This window comes from Coffea eugenioides, chromosome 2 (assembly GCF_003713205.1).
Source record: "Coffea eugenioides isolate CCC68of chromosome 2, Ceug_1.0, whole genome shotgun sequence".
Lineage (NCBI taxonomy): Eukaryota > Viridiplantae > Streptophyta > Magnoliopsida > Gentianales > Rubiaceae > Coffea > Coffea eugenioides.
The window spans coordinates 11,175,881-11,200,132 of record NC_040036.1 but is presented as its reverse complement, the minus strand read 5'-3'; the positions used below and the strand labels follow the sequence as shown (position 1 = coordinate 11,200,132).

General features: G+C 44.3%; 2 protein-coding genes and 2 long non-coding RNA genes across 8 annotated transcripts; all 4 read right to left on the bottom strand.

The window, feature by feature from the left end:
• Window positions 1-924: 924 nt before the first annotated feature.
• On the bottom strand, window positions 925-5,224 carry LOC113761790. Of its 5 annotated transcripts, none has more exons than XR_003467158.1 (4): window positions 5,186-5,224; window positions 4,522-4,554; window positions 2,958-3,214; window positions 925-2,870 (listed from the first exon to the last, which is right to left on the bottom strand). It is a non-coding gene; the product is annotated as an uncharacterized LOC113761790 (long non-coding RNA). The 5 variants fall into 5 exon arrangements; XR_003467161.1 differs by having other exon boundaries at window positions 2,958-2,989; window positions 5,186-5,196; XR_003467160.1 differs by lacking the exon at window positions 5,186-5,224 and having other exon boundaries at window positions 2,958-2,989; window positions 4,522-4,792.
• An 808-nt stretch (window positions 5,225-6,032) lies between these two features.
• LOC113761792 lies at window positions 6,033-6,655 on the bottom strand. Its single transcript, XR_003467162.1, has 3 exons — window positions 6,390-6,655; window positions 6,234-6,280; window positions 6,033-6,144 (listed from the first exon to the last, which is right to left on the bottom strand). It is a non-coding gene; the product is annotated as an uncharacterized LOC113761792 (long non-coding RNA).
• Window positions 6,656-6,823: 168 nt separating this feature from the next.
• On the bottom strand, window positions 6,824-10,129 carry LOC113756304 (cysteine-rich receptor-like protein kinase 10). The gene is made up of 7 exons (XM_027300027.1): window positions 9,325-10,129; window positions 8,684-8,821; window positions 8,439-8,560; window positions 8,094-8,304; window positions 7,698-7,935; window positions 7,360-7,510; window positions 6,824-7,222 (listed from the first exon to the last, which is right to left on the bottom strand). The coding sequence occupies exons 1-7, from the start codon at window positions 10,127-10,129 to the stop codon at window positions 6,992-6,994; spliced, it is 1,896 nt and encodes a 631-aa protein (XP_027155828.1). The 3' UTR covers window positions 6,824-6,991.
• Window positions 10,130-16,461: 6,332 nt separating this feature from the next.
• On the bottom strand, window positions 16,462-18,384 carry LOC113756302. The gene is made up of 2 exons (XM_027300025.1): window positions 17,851-18,384; window positions 16,462-17,664 (listed from the first exon to the last, which is right to left on the bottom strand). Exons 1-2 carry the CDS (start codon window positions 18,382-18,384, stop codon window positions 16,462-16,464), a joined length of 1,737 nt encoding a protein of 578 aa, XP_027155826.1.
• Between the last annotated feature and the right edge of the window lie 5,868 nt (window positions 18,385-24,252).

The following is a 24,252-nucleotide window of genomic DNA, read 5'->3' as shown; positions in this document are numbered from 1 at the left end:
ATGCCCAGATTTTCAAGTGGAGATATCATAAATCGTATGTATTGCATTTAAGTTATTTGGTTATAAAATGATTAAGCTTTTAACTAAGCAATGTTGTAAGAAAATGCGAGTAAATAAAGGTTTGCATCTAACATGGTGTCGAGAAAAAGATCGAAAAGAAAATAATTGAAGCGAATAAAATTGAAGCTCATCAGTATGATTTTGCTTCATGTAGAGATGGGATGAAGTGTTGGGAGAAGTAAATGGGAGATTCAAAAATATTAAACAATGAGTAAACACTATTAATTTTTTCTATTATTCTGTAGACGATTGATTATTTGTGGTGTTTTTAAACTGACAACGAGCATAAATTTTGATGTTATTCAATCGTTTCTATATTGTTTATCCAATTCTTTGCATGTAACATGAAAATCAGAACAACTAACGCAACAACTCTAGTCAGGAGAATGGAAGTGTAATACATGATATGAAGTAGGCGCACACTAAGAATGAAGGGGGTTCATATTTTTGAAAAAGAATCCTCCGTGCAACAATCTATCTTCACAGTCAATGGAAACGTTCCCTAACCGAAGTTTATTGTTGAGAGAATGAAATAACCAGTTAACAAATAGAAAGGTGGAATTCTTGACGCACTTGAATTTCATGCCATAACAGGCCATTTATATGAAATTAATTATTGATTATGCGGAAAAAGGTAGCAGGAAAACGGTGAAAGCATGCAAATTGCCCAATCCTGGCCATCTAACTTGCAAATTGTTGTGATGACAGATGTTGAATTATTTGAGGCCATACAATTAGGAGGCATATAATTAGTAAAAAGAATTATTGAATTAAAGAGGTAAGTGAAAAATTGCAATTCAGTGTCATTAAGAATACAACACACCGTAACTGGTCAAAATTATGAAGTACATAATAGGTCCAATATACACAATATGATGCATTGAAACAAAAGTTGGTTACTATCTTTACAAACAAAACCTCTTATTTAAAATGTAAAAGGTACATAATGTCTACAATAATATGTATCCAAAAATGAGGCTAATAAATAATCACTGTAGATCCATGCAGGACAGACAGAAATAATTCCAATCTTGATTCTAGGGGTGCATGATACTTCAATCATGATAATGCAACGGAAACGGTAAGAGTTTTTCCACTCTTCGGGTTTTGACTCATTGCTAAGCAAAACAAGCCTGACAAATCATTAAGCATTCTCTCAAATAATTTACTTAATTTGAACTCAAGCCACACAATCAAATAACAGTAAGTATAAAGATATCTGATTGGGCCTAGAACAACAAAACCTAAAGAAGTGTCAGATGTTTTAAATGAGGTCCTTTAATCTCCATATCTTGACTAATAACCTGCACATAGAACAACAGAAACATATTCCAAGGAAAGTGAAGAAAATTCTCTTAACAAATTTAGCAAGTCAGCAAAATGTTGAACTCAAAGTCATAGCTCAGGAAATCCTCATCAATCCATTTTAGCTGTGAGGAGTCAAGACAAGTTACATTAAATAGCTATCAATGTTACAGGCAACCAAACACATTAGCTCTATTATGGTAAAAGAATATTGAAATGGTCAAATGATAGTGAATTTCCCAAAGAATACGAAACTTAAATGACCAATGCCTATCTTAGAGCCAAGTAACCCAAGGGTCTTTTCTTGAAACTGAATCTCTAGCTTTTTCTTAACATTTTAATCATTACAATAATGACCATAATGATTTTAGTATCAGTATTTCAACTTGCATTTTTTCGCACACCTTTCTTCTTTTCTTTTACGTCTCTCCTCATACTGCCAATGCCTCTCATCCTTTTTTCAACAAGTTTATACCTATAAATATTGAAGTTCAAGAAATGAACCCAAAAGGTTAAAGATGAAATATACAAATTTATTACCAAGTTAAACCTACTCTAACAACAAAAGTGAAATCAATCTATACAATTAATCAATGAATAGAAACTAATGATTCGTTATTCAAAAGCCCATCAAAAGAAGATGACATTTTCAGACTACAAAATAGTCTATCTAGATAGCCAAATAAGGAAGCTGCCATGCTATGGAGTTCCAAATACAGATGTGCACAATATCTGCTCAACCAAGTCACCTAGCTTAAGATATTCTCACGGATCAATTAAACAAAAACTCAATTAATTAGAACTTATACTATCATTAAAACCCAAAAAAGAAAAAACAACAATAAAAGGTGAACAAACACCTATTTAAAGGCTATCTTCACCATTTGTTTATTCCTGGACCACAAATAAAGATTGCTTCTTCCTGTACTGGATACCAGAAAAAGAGGAAAGAAGAAAGAAAAGGTTAGAGATAAAAATCTGATGGGAAAAAATTTATCCCTGAGAAATTGCAATGGCAAAGTACTTTCAGTTGTGTAGACAATCATCTCTATAATCTTACTCTCAAACATATACTACTTTAGAAATATTGACTTGTCCTATAAGATGCAGAGACAGAAATTGCATGAAGACCAGGTCCTATATTCAGTGAAAAAACAAGAAAAGAACAAAAGGATTCAACTTTTAACTGAGCAAAAAATGATTCCTGAACCAGCTTAGAGGTTTCTTCGAAAAATCTTTAAACTTCTCTACAAAAGTGAAAGTGAAAAATCTTAACCTCGACCCTTTTGTTCCATATTAGTTAATGTTATTTATCATTTAACTTCTGATTTAACAGATGCACTTGATATAATTTTGGCAGATTTCATTTTGACAGGTAAAAGGATTCACTCAAAGCTAGTATTTAAAAGAAGACTATTAAAATCTAAAAACAAAAGGCCCAAAGTACCGTGAAAAAATTAGGAGCAGGAGTTTTACCACAATTTTTTGCCATCCTCCACAAACCTCTGTCATAGAGGGAAAGAGGGAAAGGTCACAAATTGAAAAGGGAAACAAACCAGAGCAAAAAACTTGTGGGTTAAAAAGTTTCTTACCACAGAGGTTGTTCTTCCTTTTCTTCCTCACTCTGTAAAAATGCAAATTGTAATATGAGAGTATAAACGAAGTTAAAAGACGAGAAAAATCACAGATGAATGTGCACCAAGAAAAGAAGCAATCAGTGTTTCTATAGCACATTAAAAACCTTCTCATGCCAAAATTTAAAGACGAGACCTTCTATGGCACATTCTTGATCCTAGTGTTGCACAGATTTCATTTGAACACCTTCACCAGACTTAAGGTTACAAGTACGCTTGCTCAAGAAAAAATAGACGTGATGTCAACACAAAGACAGTAACGCAATGGTATTAATGACATTCTGTTTACCAAAAAGGAGGATAACCAACAAAAGAACTTCATTTTTTGGCTACATCTTAATAAATTAGCATAGAAGTAAAAATGTGCTAGTAAAGCACTTGCAACACAAATAGGACTGATCCCTATTCCACACTGCAGAAAGCCATCAAAAGCATAAGAAATTTTTCATGTAGCCAATCTAGCATTAATGGTATGAGCAGGATGAGATGCTATAGTTGCACAATCTGTAGCATTAATCATTTCCCAAAATGCCACACGAGTATATGGTATAGCACATAATATGACCCTGAATTTTGTTTTGAAATCTCTTACATTATAGTATTTAAATGCTTACTGTAATCACATACGCACGAAAGTCAAATAGATCCAAGGTCAATTGTACTTTTTCCATTTGTAGATGTTCAAATCTCTATGACAGCAGTGCCAACTGTTCTGCACTATTCACTACTCGAGATTTACAAAGCTCTATCTTCAAAAATAAATTATCAAATGCAGTCCTTTGAAAGTGACATAACTCCAGCAACGTCCATCCCCATTTCTCCAAAAAATAAGGATTAAAAAAGGGAAAAAAACAAAAAAATGCTTCATTTTTCTAATTCTTCAGAAACCAGGGGACAAAAAAAAAAGAAGAAATCAGATATAGATACTTAAAAAAAGGCTCAGTTAATTTCTCGTGACGACTAAACACCTACAAAACATGTAATTTAATATTACCAAAAGCCATCATTATGAACATGTTATCTTCTAATTACCATAAAGAGAGAAAAAAAAGGAGGAGAATGAATTTCTACCCAAATAACACTAATTGAGCAATGCAGGATGTTTTCTTTCATGCTTTTGGGTTGTGAAGCAGGACAAAAAAAAAGGCGCCCAATAGATTTTTCCGACTAACCAAGCTTTTTTGTACTGAAGAAAAAAGTATTACTATTTTTTTATAAAAAAAAATCATCAAATATCATAATTACTTCTCTATTAAGACATAGAGGCTTGCAAGACGTCCCAAATACTTAGATATTTAGTTAGACATTTCATTATAAACTTCATATAGTTTCTACATTTGACCACAAAATTTCTCAAAAATTTAAAGCACACTGACAAAAGCTCATCAAGGTCACTATGTGAATTGTACCAAAGCATCAAGCAATTTCTGTAGCATGACCAAGATAATATAAAGCTAGAGTTTTGTCATAAGTAAAACATCATACGATGAATGAGTTATAACTATAAACCAAAGTAGCACACCTGAGAATTTTTGGTATAGCTCTGTCGAGATTGCTTCAAAGGTGAAAACAACCAATAAGAACATCAGAAATTGTCATGATCCGAAAATTATTATACAAACAGAAAAAAAGGAATCAGTGATCTTTTTAATTAAATTAAGCAGTAATTATGGTAGTTTAAAGTAAGGCTCAGGTTTGTCAGCAATAGTCAGGCAGAGATGAGAGTACCGCCTTGGCTGCAGACCCATTACATTAGAAGGGAAGAATGAACCTCAAATGCAATCAGGGTTGCCTCGCCAAGATACGGCAATCAATTTAAAACCTGAAATACATCTAATGAAACCAAAACCATATCATCATAGCCTAACTGAGAACAAAATAAATTAGCCTATTTACAACTTTCATCTGCCGTAATACTCCAGCCAGAAACCTACACCCTTTTCCAAAAAAAACAAATCGCCATTCATCTTTGTAAAAACCTAACAAGAAACAAAAGGAAACATGAAGAAATATTCAAATCCAAGGAAAAATTAAGAGAAAATTGCTCATGAATAGACACATTTATTCAGAAACATGTATAAAGCACTTCCAAAAGCAGTTTACAAGTTCTACAATCATCAATCTAACTAAAACAGAGCTCAAGGAATTAAAAAGATAAGAATACATTAAAAAATTAGCAAACTTACTCAGTGAAGGAGAACTTAGCACAACAAAAGCACAAAAACTTTCCTAAAAAGAAAAACACACGTATTAAAAACAAGCAAATTTAACAATAAGCATAATATCAATCTAAATATTCCACAAGAAAAGAAAAATCATGCCATTCAAAAACTGTAAAAATTGGTCACTGTAAGAATTAACAACAATATGGAGAAAAGCATAGATAAATCATAAATAGATGATTTTAGTTATATCAGGTCTAATAAAAAGAAAGAAAAAAAAGGTGATGATAGAAAGTTCTGGAAAAATAAGAAAATTTTGAACAGATCTGCAATGTATCTGGAAAAAAAAAGACGATTGCTTGAAACCAGCCCCAACAAAACTCGATAATATTATTTTCTTGACAGTCATAGTCCATCCAGACAGAAAGCATATGAAAAAAGAAATTTTTTGGAATAGATCGGCAAGTACTTGGAAAAAAAGAGAGGAATAAAAGGCTGAGTGTCCGGATAATTTTTTACCGAGAAATAGAGAATAACGGAGAGGAGAAGATCATGGACGAGGAGTACAGCAGCCGTAGTGGTCCGAAAAGAAAAGTTTTGGAATAGATCGGTAGATAATTTTTTTTACCTAGAAACAGAGAATAACGGAGAGGATTCATCGGTTTCAAAGAAGATTCATCAAGTACACTATTCCCAGATTGTTAAGAACACGTTTTGGAACAGATCGGTAGATAATTTTTTTACCTAGAAACAGAGAATAACGGAGAGATGGGGTTCCAAGATTTTTTTTTCCCAGATTTTTTCTGAAAGACCCTAGATCTCTTGGAGCATATTAGTTAAAACATCAAGACACGAGATGGGGTTCCAAAATTCTAACCTTAGGATTTATGCAAAATCTTGACGGTAAGGGCTTCTTTAGATCTCAAAATCTAACCTGAAAGCTCTTCCAACACATACATTCCAGAGGATTCCACTAACAGTTGCTGAAAAATCAGGCAATAATTTAGGAAGAAAATAGAAAAACAAAAGAGACTTACTTTATAAAAAAGGGAAAAAGGTTACACAATCTTACTCTCATTGAGATGCCGGAGGCTGAAAGACATTTCCAATTTTTTGCACCTGCAACGTCAAAGATATATACAAATTAATATATAAAAATTTGACTGCTAAACCCCTCACAAAAAAAGATCCAAATGGCTAGAGAAAGAAAGAAGAAGAGATTACAAACCCAAAAAAAATCCCAACCATCCTCCTTGTTGTAGTTGTTCTCAGTTAAAAGTGAAAAAAGAACAGATGAAAACAAAGAGAAGAGAGGATGAGGGTTTTCTGAAGAAAGAAAAAGAAAGAGATGACGATTGAGAAAGGAGACTGACGGACAGAGAGAGGAAAGGAAGTTCCTCTGAAGCATCGAGCCCAATGCAATTCACGCGTGGGAATTCACACGGGCTGGAGGGCTGGACGACCATCAATTCGGAATTCCCACGGGCCGGACGATCACCAATCAACCAATGGAAGCCAGCCACGTCAGCAATTGAAGCCCAATTGGAAACAACGGCATTCGCGCATAGACTAGATATGTTAATAAAGACAAAAATGATGGGGTTTTGCGCATTTAGGCCAATATAAACACAGTATTTAAAAAAAAAAGACTACGTTCTGAAATATTGATGCTTGACAGGCAAATTTGTGGTCTTTTTATGATTGGGAAATTGTTTCTGTAGCACCCATTTCAAGCCAAAATATTGCGTGTAATTTGATGATAAACTTCAGCACTTGACAAAGCTGAAGCTCCCATGAGATTCTCCCAGTCTTTTGCTCTTTTGGCATTTTCTAGGTTCTGCTATGACAAAGAATTGGAGGCTGATTAGGTGCTGGCATGGTCGCAGAATAACTGTTAAGCATGAGAACTACTGCAGCCATGTTAGGCCTCTGTTCTGCATCTTCTTGAACACATAGCAAGCCAATATGGATACACTGAATGACTTCATTTCTCGAGGAGGCGTCTCCTACATTGCGATCCAGCAACGCAACTGGTGTTCCATCCCTCCATTGCTTCCAAGCCTGCAAAACATTAATGCAAGCGACATTCAATTAAGAGCATCATGATATTTCCTTTCAATCTTGATTGGACGGCATGATATTGATGCATAAGCATTCTCAAATGAAGGCAGGATGACATGATGTTTATCTGCACTAACATAGCTCAGAAGATCTTCAGCACTGTCTGATTCGTGGAAGCTACCGCTCCTTTTGCCACTTATAATTTCCAGAACTAAAACACCAAAACTGAACACATCTGATTTTACGGAAAACTGACCACGCATTGCATACTCAGGAGCCATGTAACCACTACAAGCCAAATCAATCAATCCGTTAAACTTAGTACTAAATATCTTGAGATATTTGACATTAAGCATTAGGATATGACTCAATCTGTATGTTTCACTAATCAGACTAGCTTACTGAAGAAGAGAATCGTCCTTGAGGATTAACCGTTGGTATTTCATATGACGAGAGTTAAAGGTGAGCAGCTTACTATGTCCCGGCAATTTTGCTTGTGCTGCCTTCAGATTGGTCAACTGCACAGATCCTTGCGTAACCGAAATCTGCTATCTTGGGGTTCATACTTTCATCTAGCAGTACATTGCTAGCTTTAAGGTCGCGATGAACAATTCTAAGGCGAGAATCGTCATGAAGATAAAGAAGTCCTCTTGCTAATCCTCCTATGATATTATATCGTCTTGACCAGTCCAACACTGGTTGCCGTTCCGGGTCTTTAAAAAGATAAGGACAATTTTTGCAGATTAGTCTTGTAAATCGACATTGTGCTTAGGCACGACAAGGAAATGAAGTGTCTAGAAAAAAAAAAGAAAAAAGAAAAAGAGACAGAGAGAGAGAGAGAGTAAATTGAAGTGTATAGATCGAAGCTAACCAAAGAGGAAGTAATCAAGGCTTTTGTTGGGAACAAATTCATATATGAGTAATTTTTCTTCTCCATGAAAACAATATCCCAGCAGCCGAACTAGATTCCTGTGATGGAGATTGGCAACCAGTCCTATTTCATTCCTAAATTCTTCAAAACCTTGCAATGAGCTGGTAGACAGCCGTTTCACCGCTACATCTTGTCCATTATGAAGTGTACCCTGAGTGTCCAGTTACAGTAGATAATCCATTAACACACTTACACAAAGAGTACAAAGAATGAAAGATGTTAACAACGGCAACCACGAAATGATCAAATCCGAATTGCACTCTTGAAATCTAGCTCTCACTGTACCTTGTAGACACGACCAGATCCCCCTTCCCCAATTCTGTTACAGGCAGAAAAGTTGTTTGTGGCTGCTTGTATTTCATTGAGATTATACTGTAAGGATTCAGCATCTAAGCTTTCGCTTCCACCTACATGACAAGTAGTACATAAATCCGGTTTGTTTAGTTTATCATTTTATGAATAATATTGCATAGCAGAGAGTACAGAGCTCTCATCTTCTAGTGCTGAGGATACTAATGATTATGACTTACCAGTTGCTTCCACTACACGATCACTTCTCTTCCTTAATCTTCTCCTTAGGAGAAATAAGGCCACAAAAAAGAGAAACACAGATACGATGATTGGGACAACAATGGCAATAACTACTTCTCTTGAATTTTGCCCTTTTTCTGCATCAATAAACTTATTCAACTCAAAAATCTGTATTGATAGCTAATTCTTCTCTTATGCCTACAATAAAAAATTGATAGTGGCCAACCGTCACTCACACTTACTATGTTAGGTGTTGAGAGTCATAATCCTTTTTAGATTGGGATTATTAAGAGTGCCAGATTAATTTCTTATGCAATCCATTATACCATGGCATTCAAACCAAATATATTGTCAACATGCAAATGAAGAGAAAAGGGAGACTGTTCCTCACTGCTTGACCTGAGACACCTGACTTATTTTCATGCAGAAGATGGAATACCTCATCAATGTAAAGTCACTAACTGTTATCATTTGTTCTCATGAATCCTGACGGTCTAAGTTAATGTGAAAAAAGAACCTCCTCATGCTTTTACAAGATAAGCCGACAAAAAGAGAAACGACAGTCGAAATGAGGGTATTTGATGGGGCATATGCATGCCTACAAATGAACATGTATCATTCAGCAAGCTCTGAGGGTTACCTTTACTGCTTGAAGGAGTACTCCACGGCAGCAGAGGAGGTAAATTTGATGCAGCGGTTACAATATTGTAAAACCGGTAGAGCTCATACCTGACATTACAGCTTGGATAGACAACTCTACCTCCTTGACGGTTGTAGCAGCAACTCGGAAGATTTGAAACAGCATTACTAAGGCATGCCATGCAGTCAAAACTCGAAAGATCAGGTGTGCACTGTGCCAGGGTATATAACCTCTGAAATGAGGAAAAATTGGCTTCTTCAACAGCAAACTTCTTGCCAGAACCATCATTTGCCGCCTGATTGGTAACATTATTCATCAGATTTAGCAGTAGAGGGTTGAACAGGTCTGGTCGAGTGACATTCTGTCCGCTCCAAAAATTTATCCGAAAGCTTGCGTCCTCCCTGGAGAACATGGATTCATTTGAATACCGTAATAAGCATTCGTCATACCAAACGATTGCAGTCTTTTCATCGGAGCATAGCTTTAGAATCCTATTACTGGCATCTGCCACGCACTGTTCACAAATGTCACTGCTAAGATCACCTTGACAGAGAAAGAGACCATAGATTTTGTCAGAAATGTTATGGCCAGCAGTGGAATTATAGAACCCGTTGATGGTGTGAGAAGCATTAGAAGATAAACTGCTAAGCAGAAAGTTCAGGCTGGCGCTGTAAGCGCTATTAGCCTTCGGATTGTAGGTTGTATTTTGGCAGCTACGTGCAAGGAAAGTCAAGCTTGTTACTCTCTTGCTGAAGGAAAGGAAGCCAAGAATGCAACAAAAGCGAAAAAGGCTTCTGGGGATCATGTTCAAAACAGGCGTCAATGAAATCCTTCCAACTTAGAATCTAGGTTGGTGTTTTCAGGTTTTGAACTTATACAGCATAATTGTGAACTGGTGGAGTTGAAGTAGTGGGGAGTGTTAGATAACATACTACCCCAGCTGCGAAGAATTTGGCAATATATTCAGCAGTCAACCATTCAACTTTCCGAGCAATGTTGAATTGTCTATGGTATGAAGGGCTCAAAGCTCGTATTTTGGTATGGCATTAACGATCGGAGTGAGTATTTGGTCAAGCACGTCTATGGGAAGTCATGGTGGGAATCATTTACTAGTTGAAATAGTTGAATCATGCCCAGGTAAACTGGCGAGCTGGAACTTCATTTGTGTACATGGGAGATATTCGTATCAGTCGGTCTCTTGCTTATTTTGACGCTCCTTCTAGTTGGAGGTTTCTGTAGCTGGCTATATTAAGATGGACTTTTCATTTTCCCCCTTAATTTTTTCTTCTTTTTTTTTTTTGACCGAACACATTCTTCCTTTTATTTTTCCTTTCAGACATTTCTTTAGTTAACTTATTATGTGTAACATCACTAGGAAGTAATCAGCATTAGTGGAGGAGACCTTGTGGTTTAATGGTTAAAATTAAAATTTCACAATTTAGAACTTCTAGATTTAAATTCCCATTTTACAAATTCCAAAAACCCAAAAAAAGTAATGAGTACAATATATATATATATATATAATCCTTGCATTACGCTGAACTAATAAATAAAGAACAATTGAAGTAACCCAAAAAAAAAAAAGTAATGAGTACTACTTGTATATAGTCATTGCATTATGCTGTCCTACCAAATAAAGAACAATTGAAGTTAAAAAAAAATAAATTCTCTTCTTTCTCACTTCTTAAATTTAAAAAAAAAAAAAAGAAAGATAAAGCAATGAGTAGTGAAGAAGCACGGAACTTCCCCGGACCGAGCTGAACTGATGAGCTCGGCTTGCTGATGGAAAGAGCGCGTCCTAAGCCTGAAAGACAAACAAGAGAGTGAACTAGCATGGGCCCTGAGGTTGTCCCCGAGGGCGCTCCGACGGTCAAGTTAGTTTTCCGGTGAGTGAGATTCACTGGAAATAGAACGGTCGGGAGTAATTGTCCAATAGTGAGCGTACCTTGCGCAGTCGGTGTGCGTTATTATTTATACCTGCTTAGGAGCCCGACTCCGTACGTTTCGGGACCTGCCCAGAATAGCATCAATCCCGCACTGAGGGGGAGCAATCCCGACCTAGGCGGGATTGCTCTCTGGAGCCCCTTGGAGCCCTAGCGGCGGGGAGCCGCGGGACGGTTCCCGTGGGCCTGGGGGTTTGGGCCCAACTCAGACCCTCTTGGGCTGCCACGTGTATAGGCCCAGGACGGGGCCTCTGCACTAGCCCCCTAGATTAGGTAGGTCTTCCAGGCAGACCTAATCTGTACCCCTGGCACGTGGGAGCCCAGCGTCACACTGCTCTGCCGCGGTCACCTCCGGTACAGTGCTGCCATTGGGAAGTGGCGTCCGCGTCCTTTCAGTTGTCGCGTCCCCTCGGTCTCCGTACCGCTCTTAAATGCGTTCACATGGGGCGGTTCAAATTCAAGCAACCGTTTTCCCCCATTCTTCCCCCTATAAATAGGGACTCCCAAACTCTCTCAGACTCTATTTGCCATTTTTCCTTCCTTCGTGCATTTTCAATTTTCCAACAACAAGGCTTCCGGCTTCCAGCACCCAGATTCCGGCGACTTCTCCATCCTTTTTTCACTTCGATCATCAGTAAGTTCTCTCCCATCCTCTTTCACATTTCCTCTTCTCCTTTGGCCACCTTCTGCATTTTATGTCGGACCATTCCGGCGTCACTTCCACCGCATCCCAGATTCCGGTCCGTCGTAGAGCCCCCAGAATCTTCATCTCCTCCTCGTCTTCATCTTCATCGTCTTCATCTTCATCTTCTCCTCCTCCTCATTCTTCTTTTTCTTCCAATCCCAATTTCCCCATTCCTGACTTGTTAGAGCCTATTGACATCATGAGCTCTCAATCCACCCATTCTCCTTCTACCCGACTCCTGGAAGAGGTGGCCGAGCTCGATGCCCTCATCGAGCAGCAAGCCACTTCTATCCCCTCCCCCAAGTCTCCACATAACTCCCCTGGCGGAGCCCAGGGGGGAGCTGGGGAGGACAGGAACACCTCCGAGGGGACCCCTGCTTCCGAGCAGAGGGATGACTCTGAGTTTAACTACGGTCACCCTCTCACCCGGGGCAGTGGCCGAGCTGGCCGCCTATTTCTCCATCCCTCCGGCCTTCGAGTCGCGAGCCGCCGGACCCACCGATCGAGCCTGCCGACCTCCCCGGGCTTTGTAGCCATTTACAAAGAGCAACTGGTCGCGGGGCTCCGACTCCCCATTCCTCCGGCCCTGGCCGAGATCCTGAGCTACTGGGGGCTCAGGATCACCCAGGTCCACCCTAATTCGATCAGGATCATCATCGGATTCCTGATCTACTGTCAGATCTGCTCCATCCCCTACTCTCTCTCTCTCTTCCGTGCTTCCTATGCCCTCAAAGCTTCTCTCCCTGGGTGGTACTACTTCTCCCGCCTGTCCGCCAGCAATCGCGGCGGTAAGGACACCCACGATCTTTTCTACGGGGTCCCCTCTTCCGTAAAAAATTGGAAGGGGGACTTCTTTTTCGTTAAAATCACCCACTTTCCTCCCAATGCGTGGAAGGTTGGGGGGGTCGGGGACGACCCCCGTCCAGAGGACCTGGACACGGAGGCCTTCGGCCAACTGCTGGGCTCTGCGGTGAAACTGTACGCAATCAAGTTCTCCACCGAGCAGATTTCCGCGGCCAGACTGTTGGGGACGTTGTCCGGGTCCCCTGGAAAAGTGGCGTTCTCCCCCGCCGACTAAGAGACCTGTAATACTGCACATGTTCCTTTGTTATCTGTTGCTTCATCTTCCCTTCTGTTACTGACCTTTTTTACTGACCTGACGGTGTTTTGCTGCAGTGAGGAAGCTCTCAAGGCTACTAGGCGCGCCAACCGAGCAGGCCGACCCTACCACGCAGCCGGAGACCACGAAGAAGGCCCCGGAGGCCTCTGCGGCACCTGGGGGCTGCTCGGCCCCCCAGAAGGAGGCCTCCCAGTCTCAGTCCCCCTCCAAGGAGGTCGCCGGCAAAAAGAAGGCGACGGGGCAGAAGAGGGGTCGAGAGGACGAGCCTTCCCAACCCGGCAAGAAGCCGACGCAGGCCTCAGCACAGCGTCCTCTCCAGCTGACGTCGGGGGGCCCTGTCCACTTGGGAGTTGGCTCTGTGGAGGAGCACGCGCGGGAGAGCACTCCTCCGAGCTTGTGGCACTTCCGCTACGTGGCCCCCGTAAAGCCGGGACAGGCCCCCTCCATGCGCGACCCCCGTCGCTTCTGCCCGTCCTGGGAGCTCTCCCTCAATGACCGAGTCCAGTTCCCCGAGGTGGCTCGCGAGTGGGTTGCGGGATCAGTCCTTCCACGTGACAGAAAGTGGATGGAACTGGCCAGCCCGTCCGAGCTCCAGGACGTGTACTGCACCGCCCAGGTCCAAGTAAGCCCCTTTTCCGCTTACGCCCCTTGGGTTTCTGTTCTTTCCTTTGACGAAGTGCTAACGTTTACTTTCCTCTCCCTAGGCCCATGCCGCTGGTGCCGCCCTGGTAACCCGCTTCTCCGATCTGTCTCCCGACTTAGAGAAATTACAAAAGAAGAATCGGGAAGCCGAGCAGAAGCTTGCCCAGGCCCTTAAGGAGGCAGGCTCCCTTAAGGCCAAACTGGGCAAGGCCGAGAAGGGGCTGGAGGAGGCCCAAATCCAGCTCGCCGCCACCCGGTCCGAGCTGGACCAGGAGAAGAAGGGCGTGGCGAAACTAAGGGAGGACCACGCCATTGAGCTCTCCGGCACCGTCAGCCGGGAGCACAAGAAGGCTGTTCGGGATTTCCTCTCCTCCGAACGATTTGCCGAGGACGTGGCCCTCCTCAACCAGCTCATCTTCCAGATTGGCGCCACGCGGGCCCTGAACCAGGTGAAGAGTCTCAACCCACCTGGCTTCAACTTGGCTGACTTCAAAGACTACAACCCTCAGCCGAGGAGAAGCTGGACTGGCTCTTCGACGGGTACTGCAAAGGGCATGCCCTAAAGGACCTGGTGGGCAGGAGCGATATGGGGACCGAGCTGGCGGAGCTTCCCTTGGAGGAGGAGGAGACTCCTGGCAGGGCTTCCGGGAAGGAGCCCGTGGCTTAGGGCAGCGGCCACTCCAGAAACCCTTTTCATCCTCTTATAAGGATGTGACCATGCCCCGCAGTCCACGATCTCCACAGATCCTTTTTAACAGCCTTCTGCACCCCTCTTTTCAACATGCTTAAGGTGTACCTTCAACTCCCACCTCTCAACAAGTTTAAGGTGTACCTTCAGCTCCCGCCTCAAGCAGGTCGTCAGCCAGAGGAAGGCATAGCTAGGTTTTCCTTTCCTTGTATAGCTCGGTAGGTTTTGTAATAGATAGGGTCTGAATGTATATATGAGATGAAATTTGAATAAAACTATCTGATTTGTCTTTCAATTCCCTGTTAACGGCGAACTCTAGTGACCGAAAAGGAACACCGACCTCCCTGGTAGAGCATCAAATAGATCCACCAAGGTCGCATGCCGACCTCTTGGGTCGAGCATCTATCACCCTTTAGGCTAATGGCTAAGTTGTCAGGGACACCAAATCACCAGGCTGATTTGGCAGTCGAATTCCAAATAACCGGAGTGACGCGCCGACCTCCTGGGCCGAACACAAAACCTCTAGGTTTCAAGCTACGCCGACCTCTAGGGTTGAACGTCAAACCTGATCTACTGAAGCGGCGTGCCGGCCTCTTGGGTCGAGCATCAAGCCCTAAGGTTTTTGAGCTGCGCCGACCCCCTGGGTCGAGCGGCAGAATTTTAAAGACAGTCTTGCCGACCTCTTGGGCCGAGCGTCAGAATCTAAGGGTTTATGCCCTGCCGACTTCTTGGGTCGAGCATCAATTCTCACACTTTGAAAGCTTTCCGTCGATTCGTTATTTCGATTTGTCCCCTAGCCGCCGACCTCCCGGGTCGAACGTCAAAATCTTGAAGATAATCATGCCGACCTCCTGGGTCGAGCTTCAAAGATAACCGTGCCGACCTCCTGGGTCGAGCCCCAACTTTAAAGGTAGTCAGTTCATTATCTCCGTCAATTCATTATCTCGGTCATATCACCCCCGAACCCCCCACTAGGACACTTAGGATTATCTGAGTGTGCTAGTGCAGAAGTGAGAAGTTGAACAGTAACGGGAAGGGACTTAAAATTTGAAAAGCCAACATTTATTAAATGATGAACTTGTACGAGGATTCAAAAAAAAAAATACAGTAAAATACCCTGGACTAGCCTACCCTACGAACAACCGTAAATTTGAGAAGTGCCAGGTGCGGGGTACCTCTACTCCGTCTAGTTTCGCAAGCCTACAGTACCCAGCCCGGCTTGTCTCGATGACCTTGTACGGCCCTTCCCAGTTTGGATCAAGCTTGTTGGAGTTATGAGCTCGGCTGACTGAGTTCTTTTTTAGGACGAGATCTCCTGGCTGGTATTGCGTACTCCTCACCCTTGCGTTGTGGTAGCGGGCGAGCTGGCTTTTATACTTAGCCATCCGTATCGCCGCTTCCTCACGTTTAGCCTCCAGCATGTCAAAGTTGCACCTGAGTTCTTCTTCATTGGCTGATGCCACGAAATTCTGTGTCCGAAGCGAGGGGAGACCGACCTCCGCGGGCACCACCGCCTCCGCCCCGTAGGTCAGGAAAAACGGGGTCTCATGAGTGGCCGTCCTTGGCGTGGTGCAGTAAGCCCAGAGAACGCTAGGGGTTCGTCTATCCAGTTAGACTGGGTTAGTTCCAACCTAGTCTTTAGCCCTTGCAGAATGGTTCGGTTAACATTTTCCACCTGACCGTTAGCCTGGGGTTGGCCGACCGATGTGAAGTGTTGGCTGATCCCGGGCTCAGCGCACCAGCTTTTGAAGGGATTTTCAGCAAATTGTCGCCCGTTATCGGATATCAAGACATGCGGAATCCCGAAGCGGCAGACTATATTTTTCCAGAAGAACTTCTGAATCGCCCTTCCGGAGATCGCGGCCAGGGGTTCGGCTTCCATCCACTTTGTGAAATAGTCGATAGTCACCACGAGGTGTTCGTACCTTCCAGGAGCTCGGGGGAAGGGACCCAGGAGGTCAATCCCCCACTGGGCAAAGGGCCAAGGACTATAGATGGGGACCATCTCCCGAGTGGGTTGATAGCGCAGCGGGGCGTGCATCTGGCATGCTCGGCATTTCTAAACTAGGGCTGCGGCATCTCGAAACACCGAGGGCCAGTAGTAGCCTAGGAGCAGGCATTTTTTGGCCAACACTCGGGTCCCTACGTGTGCCGCACACAGGCCTTCGTGCACTTCTCGGAGGACATAGTCGCTCTCCTCGGGAGTTACGCACTTTAGCCAGGGAGACAAGTACGACCTCCTGTAGAGGGTCCCCCCGGCGTAGGCGTACTTGGCAGCTCTGAACTGGATTCGGCGAGCCTCGGTCTTATTCACTGGGAGGGCACCCGAGCTGAGGAAGTCCGCCAGGGGGGTCATCCAAGAGGCCGGGCTGTCTATAGCCAAGACCTGGACCTGGTCGATACTTTTTTGTTTGACTACCTCCACCAAAACTTCCTTGCTCAGGTGGGCAAACGAGGAGGACGTCAGTTTCGACAGGGCGTCCGCCCGCTTGTTCTGTGACCGTGGTACCCGCTCGATCTCAAAGAGGTTGAACAGCTTTATCGCCTCCTGCACCTTAGCCAAATACTTCTTCATGACGTACTCCTTGGCCTCGTACTCCCCGCGGACTTGGTAGACTACGAGCTGAGAGTCACTCCGGACCCTGATCGCGGTTACACCCATCTGGTGGGCTATCTGTAATCCTGTCAATAGGGTCTCGTACTCAGCCTCGTTGTTGGATGCCGGAAAGTCGAACCTAAGTGCGTAGGTCAGCTCCTCCCCGGTGGACGAGATGAGTAGCAGGTCGGCTCCGCTTCCTTCCTTACTTGAAGCCCCGTCAACAAATAGTATCCACGGCTCTTCCGGCCGCACCGCCTCGGGCATAGAGCTCGGCTCAGACGCGGGTAGACTGGTTCCCTCGGCGAGGAAGTCTGCCAGGGCCTGGCCTTTGATAGAGGTGCGAGACTGGTAGCCGATGTCGTGCTCGGCCAGCTCGACGGCCCATTTAGTCATTCTGCCCGAGACTTCAGGTTTCGTGAGTATCTGCCGCAAGGGTTGGTCCGTCAGGACAGTGATGCTGTGGGCCTGGAAGAAAGGTCGGAGCTTCCGGGCGGCGTGCACCAAAGCGAGGACCAACTTTTCCGCCGGCGTGTACCGCGTCTCCGGCCCTTGTAAGGCTCGGCTAACGTAGTATATCGGCCTTTGAGCCCCATTATCCTCTCGCACCAAAACCGCGCTAACGGCCTCGTTGCAAGCAGACAGGTATAGGAACAGGGTCTCCCCCTGTTCCGGGGCGGTCAAAGCAGGCAATCAGCCAGGTACGCTTTCAGGTCGGTGAACGCTTTCTGGCATTCCTGTCCATTGAAAGTCCTTTGGAGCTTTCAGGATCCGGAAGAAGGGTAGCCCCCTCACCGCGGAGCGTGAGAGGAATCTATTCAGGGCGGCCATCCTCCCCCCGAGCCGTTGGACCTCCTTGACGCTCTTCGGGGGGGCCATGTCCATGATGGCCTGGAGCTTGTCCGAATTGGCCCGGATCCCTTCCCGGGAGACCAGGAAGCCCAGGAACTTTCCCGATCTAACCCCGAAAGTACACTTCTTTGGGTTCAGCCGCATCCGGCTTTCACGCAGAATGTTCAAGATTTCCCTCAGGTCGGGAACGAGCTGCTGATCAGTTCGGCTCTTGACGATCATATCGTCAACGTAAACCTCCATACTCCTGCCGATCTGATTCTGGAACAGCTTGTTGACCAGACGTTGGTAGGTAGCTCCGGCGTTCTTTAGTCCGAACGGCATGGTCCGGTAGCAGTAAGTTCCTTCCTCGGTGATGAAGGAAGTCTTTTCCCGATCCTCCTCGGCCATCTCTATCTGGTGGTATCCCTTGAAAGCATCCAGGAAGCACGAAACGTCAAAACCAACAGTAGCATCTACTAACCTGTCAATCCTCGGCAAGGGGAAGCAGTCCTTCGGGCAGGCTTTATTTAGATCTGTAAAGTCCACGCACATCCTCCAGGACTAGTCCTCCTTCTTCATCAGGACAGGGTTGGCTAGCCAGGTCGGGTAGTAGACCTCCAGAATGATTTTGGATTCCAGCAGCTTACCGACCTCCTTCCTGATCACTTCATTCCTCTCTGGAGCGAAATTCCTCTTCTTCGGTTTCACCGGCTTGAAGCGGGGATCTATGTTGAGGTGGTGGACAGCTAAGTCAGTCGGAATCCCAGGCATGTCCTCTACTGTCCACGCGAATACCTGGGCGTACTCCCTTAGTATAGTCTTCAAGTCATTCTTCTCTTTGGGGGGTAGCGACGCACCGACACGGAGGACCCGGTCAGGCCTGTCTTCTCTCAGCGGAAACTCCTCAATCTCGTCCTGGGTGCCCAATTGCTGGGCCTCCTCCCCTGGGATGTAAGGCTCCAAGCTGGTCGTCTGGGCGACCACCTGCTCATGTCCCAGGAGCACGGTCAGGTAGCAAGCTCGGGCCACCTCTGGGTCTCCATGCACCTCAGCTATTTCTCCCGGGGTGGGGAATTTGACGCTGAGATGAAGAGACGACGGGATAGCTCGGAGGGCGTTCAGGGCGGGCCGTCCCAAGAACACGTTGTACGGGGATGGTTGCTTGACCACCACAAAATTGACGGGGATGGTTCGGCACTTGGGCACCTGCCCTACCGTAACTATCAGGGTGATCATCCCCTCCGGAGTGATGGGCGGTCCGGTAAAGCCCACCAGGGGTGTCCGAACCGGGGTTCCGCGCTCCCCTAGTCGACGTACACCTTCTTCACCCGATAATTATTAGTCACGACGTCTATCACGATGGCCTCGTGGTTACCAGACGCCAGGGGAAACGCGTCTCTCGGTCCGAAGGTGATCTCCTCATCCATGCGCAGACGTTTCAGGGAGTCATTCCCCTCGGGGGGAGGTCGCCGGTTCTTCCTGGCTGCATGGCTGTCCCCCCCGTAGGGCCCTCAGCGATGGTGTTTATCACCCCCGCTAGGTTCTGGGTGTCCGGGTCGGGGTAGTCGGCCCGGGGCAAGTCACGGCGCTCAGGGCGGTCGCGACGCTGGGCCTCCCCGCGGTCACCGCGGTAGGCGCGTCCTGTCCCCTGGCCCGGTCGACCTTGCTGCACGAATCGCCCCAAGAAGCCGCGTTGGATCAGATCCTCTATCTCCTTTTGAAGGCCCAGCACCCCTCCGTATCATGCCCAACGTCACGGCGGAAGGCACAGTACCGGTCCTGGTTCCTCTTGTTCCGAGGTGTCCCCATCTTAGGTGGCCGCCCCCTAGGCTCTCCGCCTCCATAACGGCTAGAACTTGGGCTCTGGGCCGAGTTAGGGGGGTGTAGCCTTTTGCTGGAAGCGGCGGCTGAGCGGGGGCTTTATCCTTTGAGAGCCGGTCGAAAACATTCTTCTTGGCCGGGCCTTCCTTATGCTCGGGCGGGTTCACCCGTCCTCTGCGATCTCCGAGCTCCCTATCTGATTCTCTCTTCAGGCGACCAGCTTCTTCCGCATTAGCTGCCGCGTGCGCCCTGGTCGAGAGTTCTTCCAGGTTACCGGGGGGCTTCTCGGCGAGCTTGTAGAAGAGCTCTTCCACCCTGAGCCCGTTTACGAAGGCAGCCATGACCACCTTTTCATCCTTGTCCCTGATCTGCAAGCTTTCTGTGTTGAAGCGGGTCATGAAATTTTTCAGGGACTTGTCCGGCTTCTGCTTGATGGCCATCAGGTGAGCCGCGTTTTTCGAGTAAGTTTTCGAGGAGACGAACTGGGCGGCGAACTGTCTGGCCAGCTCGGTGAAACTCCGGATAGACCCCGGTTCCAGGCCCTGGAACCAGAGAAGGGCTGATAAGGATACGGGCGCACAAGAACTCCAACCTTGGGTCAAGGACCCTTTGATCAACATTGGTGGTCCGATGACAAGATCAAGAACCAAGAAAGTGAAGGAAGCTTTACGAGCCTTGATCATTCACCATACAAGCAAGGAGCAAGCTAGGTTTGAAGATCCAACTCTGATATTTACAAGGTTGGGAGGTTCTAGGAGGGTCTTCCCCTAGGGTTGCCTAGGCTCTGATACCAACTGATATAGGCAACCCTAGGGGAAGACCCTCCTAGAACCTCCCAACCTTGTAATTATCAGAGTTGGATCTTTTCTCCCAACAGAAATTGAACTCGATTGTTCTCATGAACTCAAGACCTCTGACACACAAAGGTAATCAGCAACCTTAAGCAAATAAGGATGGATGAAGCGACACCACGATTAGGGAACAAACTAATCGATAAAGTCAGATTTGAATCCTAAGCTATGAACTCAAGAATCCAAGAGTAAGTTCGATTAAGAACTTGAAGGAAAATTCCTCACGATTTCTGGTTGTAATATTCTCTCCCCATTTACTCTTACAAGAGGTGCCTTTTATAGGCTAAAACTAGGGCAAAAGTCCGGCCCACATAAACCTGGAAGAAATTCGGTCCCACAAAGAGCTTAAAGAGCCAGCTCTTTAAGGCTTTCCGATAAGGCCCAATATGTAATAAAATACTAAACGCCTAACAACTACTAAACTAGACAGTCTTAAAACAGTCTTAAAACAACTACCAACTAAGCTAACAAGTATGAGATCATTCATTCGCTTCAAACGTACAAGTGAACAAAGTAACTTCATGGTCCATCGAATCTTCAAACCTAGCTTGCTCCTTGCTTGTATGGTAAATGATCAAGGCTCGTAAAGCTTCCTTCACTTTCTTGGTTCTTGATCTTGTCATCGGACCACCAATGTTGATCAAAGAGTCCTTGACCCAAGGTTGGAGTTGTTGTGCGCCCGTATCCTTATCATTCCCTCTTTCCTCGAAAAGATTCGTCCTCGAATCTTCAAAGTCTCCTCTTGAAAGTGAGTTGTCCACAAATCGATGGTGCGCTTAAAGGACAGCAGTGTTGGAAGTAGACGAATGACTACGAGCCATGTTGCATGTCGTTTGGTCAGCTTCGGGAAGCGCTCAAACAAGGACATGCGCCAAGGTAGGAAAGAGCTTGTGTAAGGCGTGTGAAAATCCCAAGTGGCAATCCAAAACTCTCTAATTAGCCTTTGGTCATGAAGCTTCACATTGACACCTTGATTGTGCAAAGGTGTAAAATCCAGCACTAGTTGACATTGATTTGAATCATCTTGCATGGATAAATTGGGAGCAACTTGTTGCATGGATGAGACACTAAACAACTCGTGGAGGACAGCTTTGGGATCTTGCGTGACACACAATTTCTCATCTTCCAACATATAAGGTAGCAAACAATTGAATTCCACTTCATGAGGGTTACTCGAACTAGCACAAGTTGAAGCTGACAAATTGAGCACTTGGCCACCAGCTTTTGGCTGTGTGAATAAGCATGAAAGATCACCACATTTAGTTGGAATAAGCACGAAATCAGGTTGTAAGTCTTTAATCAAAACTGAAAAATTTTGGACAGCTTTACAACCTACAAAAACAAAATAACCTTCAAATTGAAACAAATTAGAAATTGGGTAAAGAAGTAATGGTACATCATCAACTAAATGGTAAGAAGGTATAGAACAAGTTTAAAATGTGAATACTCCCTTTGCCACTTCATTATTCCTTCCACCAATTGATTCAACTTGAGAAGGCATTGCTAGTCTTTTACACTTTTCTTCAAAATCTGGATAAGAAATACAAGTGTTAGGATGGAAATTATACTCAAAAGAAGGTAAAGATGATGAATGACCCATAGGTAGCAAATGAGAGTCAAATTTCGGAATTCTCCCTTCATGGTGGATTTGACGTGATTCCCCTTTGGTATGGACAGATTTGAATTGAAATTGTTCCATGAAATGATTCCAAATCGATTCAATTCCTAAAAGATAAACTCCATGGAAACTAGTGAATTGTACAAGTGACTTTGGAATGGAGTATGGCATGACTAACTTCACTTGACTTTGCTTAATCTGCACAAATGAAGAAACACTAAATAAAGCAAAGGTAAGTTCGTTAGAAAAACAATAAGCCCTCACATTTTTGCTCACAATCGTCTCACTTTCTCTCTTTTCTTCCTTTTTACCACTCATCTCATCAGATTTTTCCATCTCTTTATCTAGTGTAACGCCTTCGATTGTTTTCTCATCATCAATCTCCTCAACAAATGGTTCAATAGGATGAGATACTCCTTTGTTGGGAATAGGGTCAGCTATCTCCTTCTTAGAAAACTCACTTTGATAGCTTCCATTTGACTCCATTTGTTTTTTGTGGAGAAGACGTTGATATGTCTCCCAAAATGACTCCGCATGAGGTGGTTCAACTCTAAGTTTAGTCTTAGAAAATGCTGAATGAACCTTCTTATCACCTCTTGCATAAACCGGATTTAAAGAGGTAGATTGCATGGAACCTCTCCTCTTGAGAGATTCGTTCTCTCGTTGGAGCCGATCGTACAAGTCCGTAGTATAATGGGAGGGTACAAATCGTTTTCTCATCACTTGCTTCATTTCAGTCCAAGTGTCAATCGGTTGTTCCCTATTTCTCCTCCTTGTGGCACATACTTGCTCCCACCAAATAAATGCATAATCTTGAAATTCAATAGCTGCAAGTTTCACCTTTTTCTCTTCAGAGTAGTTGTGGACTTCAAACACTTGCTCAACTCGTCTAACCCAATCCAAGTAAGATTCAGGATCATTTTTCCCATGAAAGGTAGGCATCTTGGTCTTGATGGAACCAAGATTGTCATCGGTTCTCCTAGGTCGGTCTCGATCTTCCCTCGCTTCCCTCTGGCTTTTTCTTGATCGAAAGGAGATGTTAGAATGATACCCCTCATCATCCGCATCATGATCAGCACTCTGAACACTCAAAACCCTATTGTGTGTATCTCCGGTACCTCGCATCGCAATGGCAGCCACCCTGTCGGATAGTTGTTGGAGAGTTTGGAGCACCAATTTGAGTGACACGTCGGTCTCAGACGGCTCGGCCATGTTCCCCTCTTGAGACATATTGTCAAACCTGCAAAATAAATGTATCCTAGTCTACCTTGCAAAACACTCGTGTATCACTCAAGAAAACACACTCACTCTCAATTTTCCTTCTCGAAGTTCTTAAAACAACTCAACTCTCAAAAATTCCAGAATTAATTACCCTATAAGCAAGTAACAAGACACAAAGCAGAATTTTACAAATCTTAGAAAACTCTACCCGAAGCTGGAACTTTTTAATTTTTTTTTTGAGCTGTTGTTTTGCTGAGTTTCTGGTCAGTACGTTGGAAGGTAAATGGTGTTTCTGGAGTGCTCAAACAATCTATGAATCAGTCCTCAAATTTCAGTCAAATCGGATTGCAAAACTAGCTCAACCGATTTTAGAAACTCAAGAACTCCAAAGGCGGTTTGGGGCTAAGGTGTTTGGTTTGGTTTTGAAAACAGAATCTGGTGTGTTTGGGGCTGGTGAGGTCGTTTGGGGTCTTTGGAATTCAATCAAGATTGGAACTCAAGAGTTGGAAACCAATCAAGATTAGGAAACTCAAGTTTTGGGAAATCAACCAAGATTTGGAGATTAACCAAGATTTGGGAACCCACCAAGAATTGGAAACTCACGATTTTTTTGGAAACTTGATTTCCTTTGTATGAGAGCCAATTCCTTCTCTTCTTCCTTTTTTTTTTCTTTTTTTTTCCGGCTCTTCAAGGAACACAAATTCAGATCACACCAACAAGTTCAAGAAAACGGATGAAAGGTTATGCCAATTCCAAGAAATCCCTAGTTCTTGGTTTATTGTTCAAGAATTTTCAAAATAAGACTTGGTGGTCCAAGAACTTCAAGAATTTGTTCAAGAAACACAAGAATTTCCCCAAATTATGTTGCGGTGTCTAGGGTTTGCAAAAAACAACAACCAATTCTCAAGA

Coding starts and splice junctions, on each gene's coding strand:
- LOC113756304 (XM_027300027.1), bottom strand. CDS start 10,129: ATGATCCCCAGAAGCCTTTTTCGCTTTTGTTGCATTCTTGGCTTCCTT. Junction 8,305..8,438: donor GATCTGGTCGTGTCTACAAG/GTACAGTGAGAG, acceptor CTGGACACTCAG/GGTACACTTCATAATGGACA. Junction 7,511..7,697: donor AGCAAAATTGCCGGGACATA/GTAAGCTGCTCA, acceptor TTTGGCTTGTAG/TGGTTACATGGCTCCTGAGT.
- LOC113756302 (XM_027300025.1), bottom strand. CDS start 18,384: ATGTGCGTGGACTTTACAGATCTAAATAAAGCCTGCCCGAAGGACTGC. Junction 17,665..17,850: donor CCCCGAAGAGCGTCAAGGAG/GTCCAACGGCTC, acceptor GCCCCGGAACAG/GGGGAGACCCTGTTCCTATA.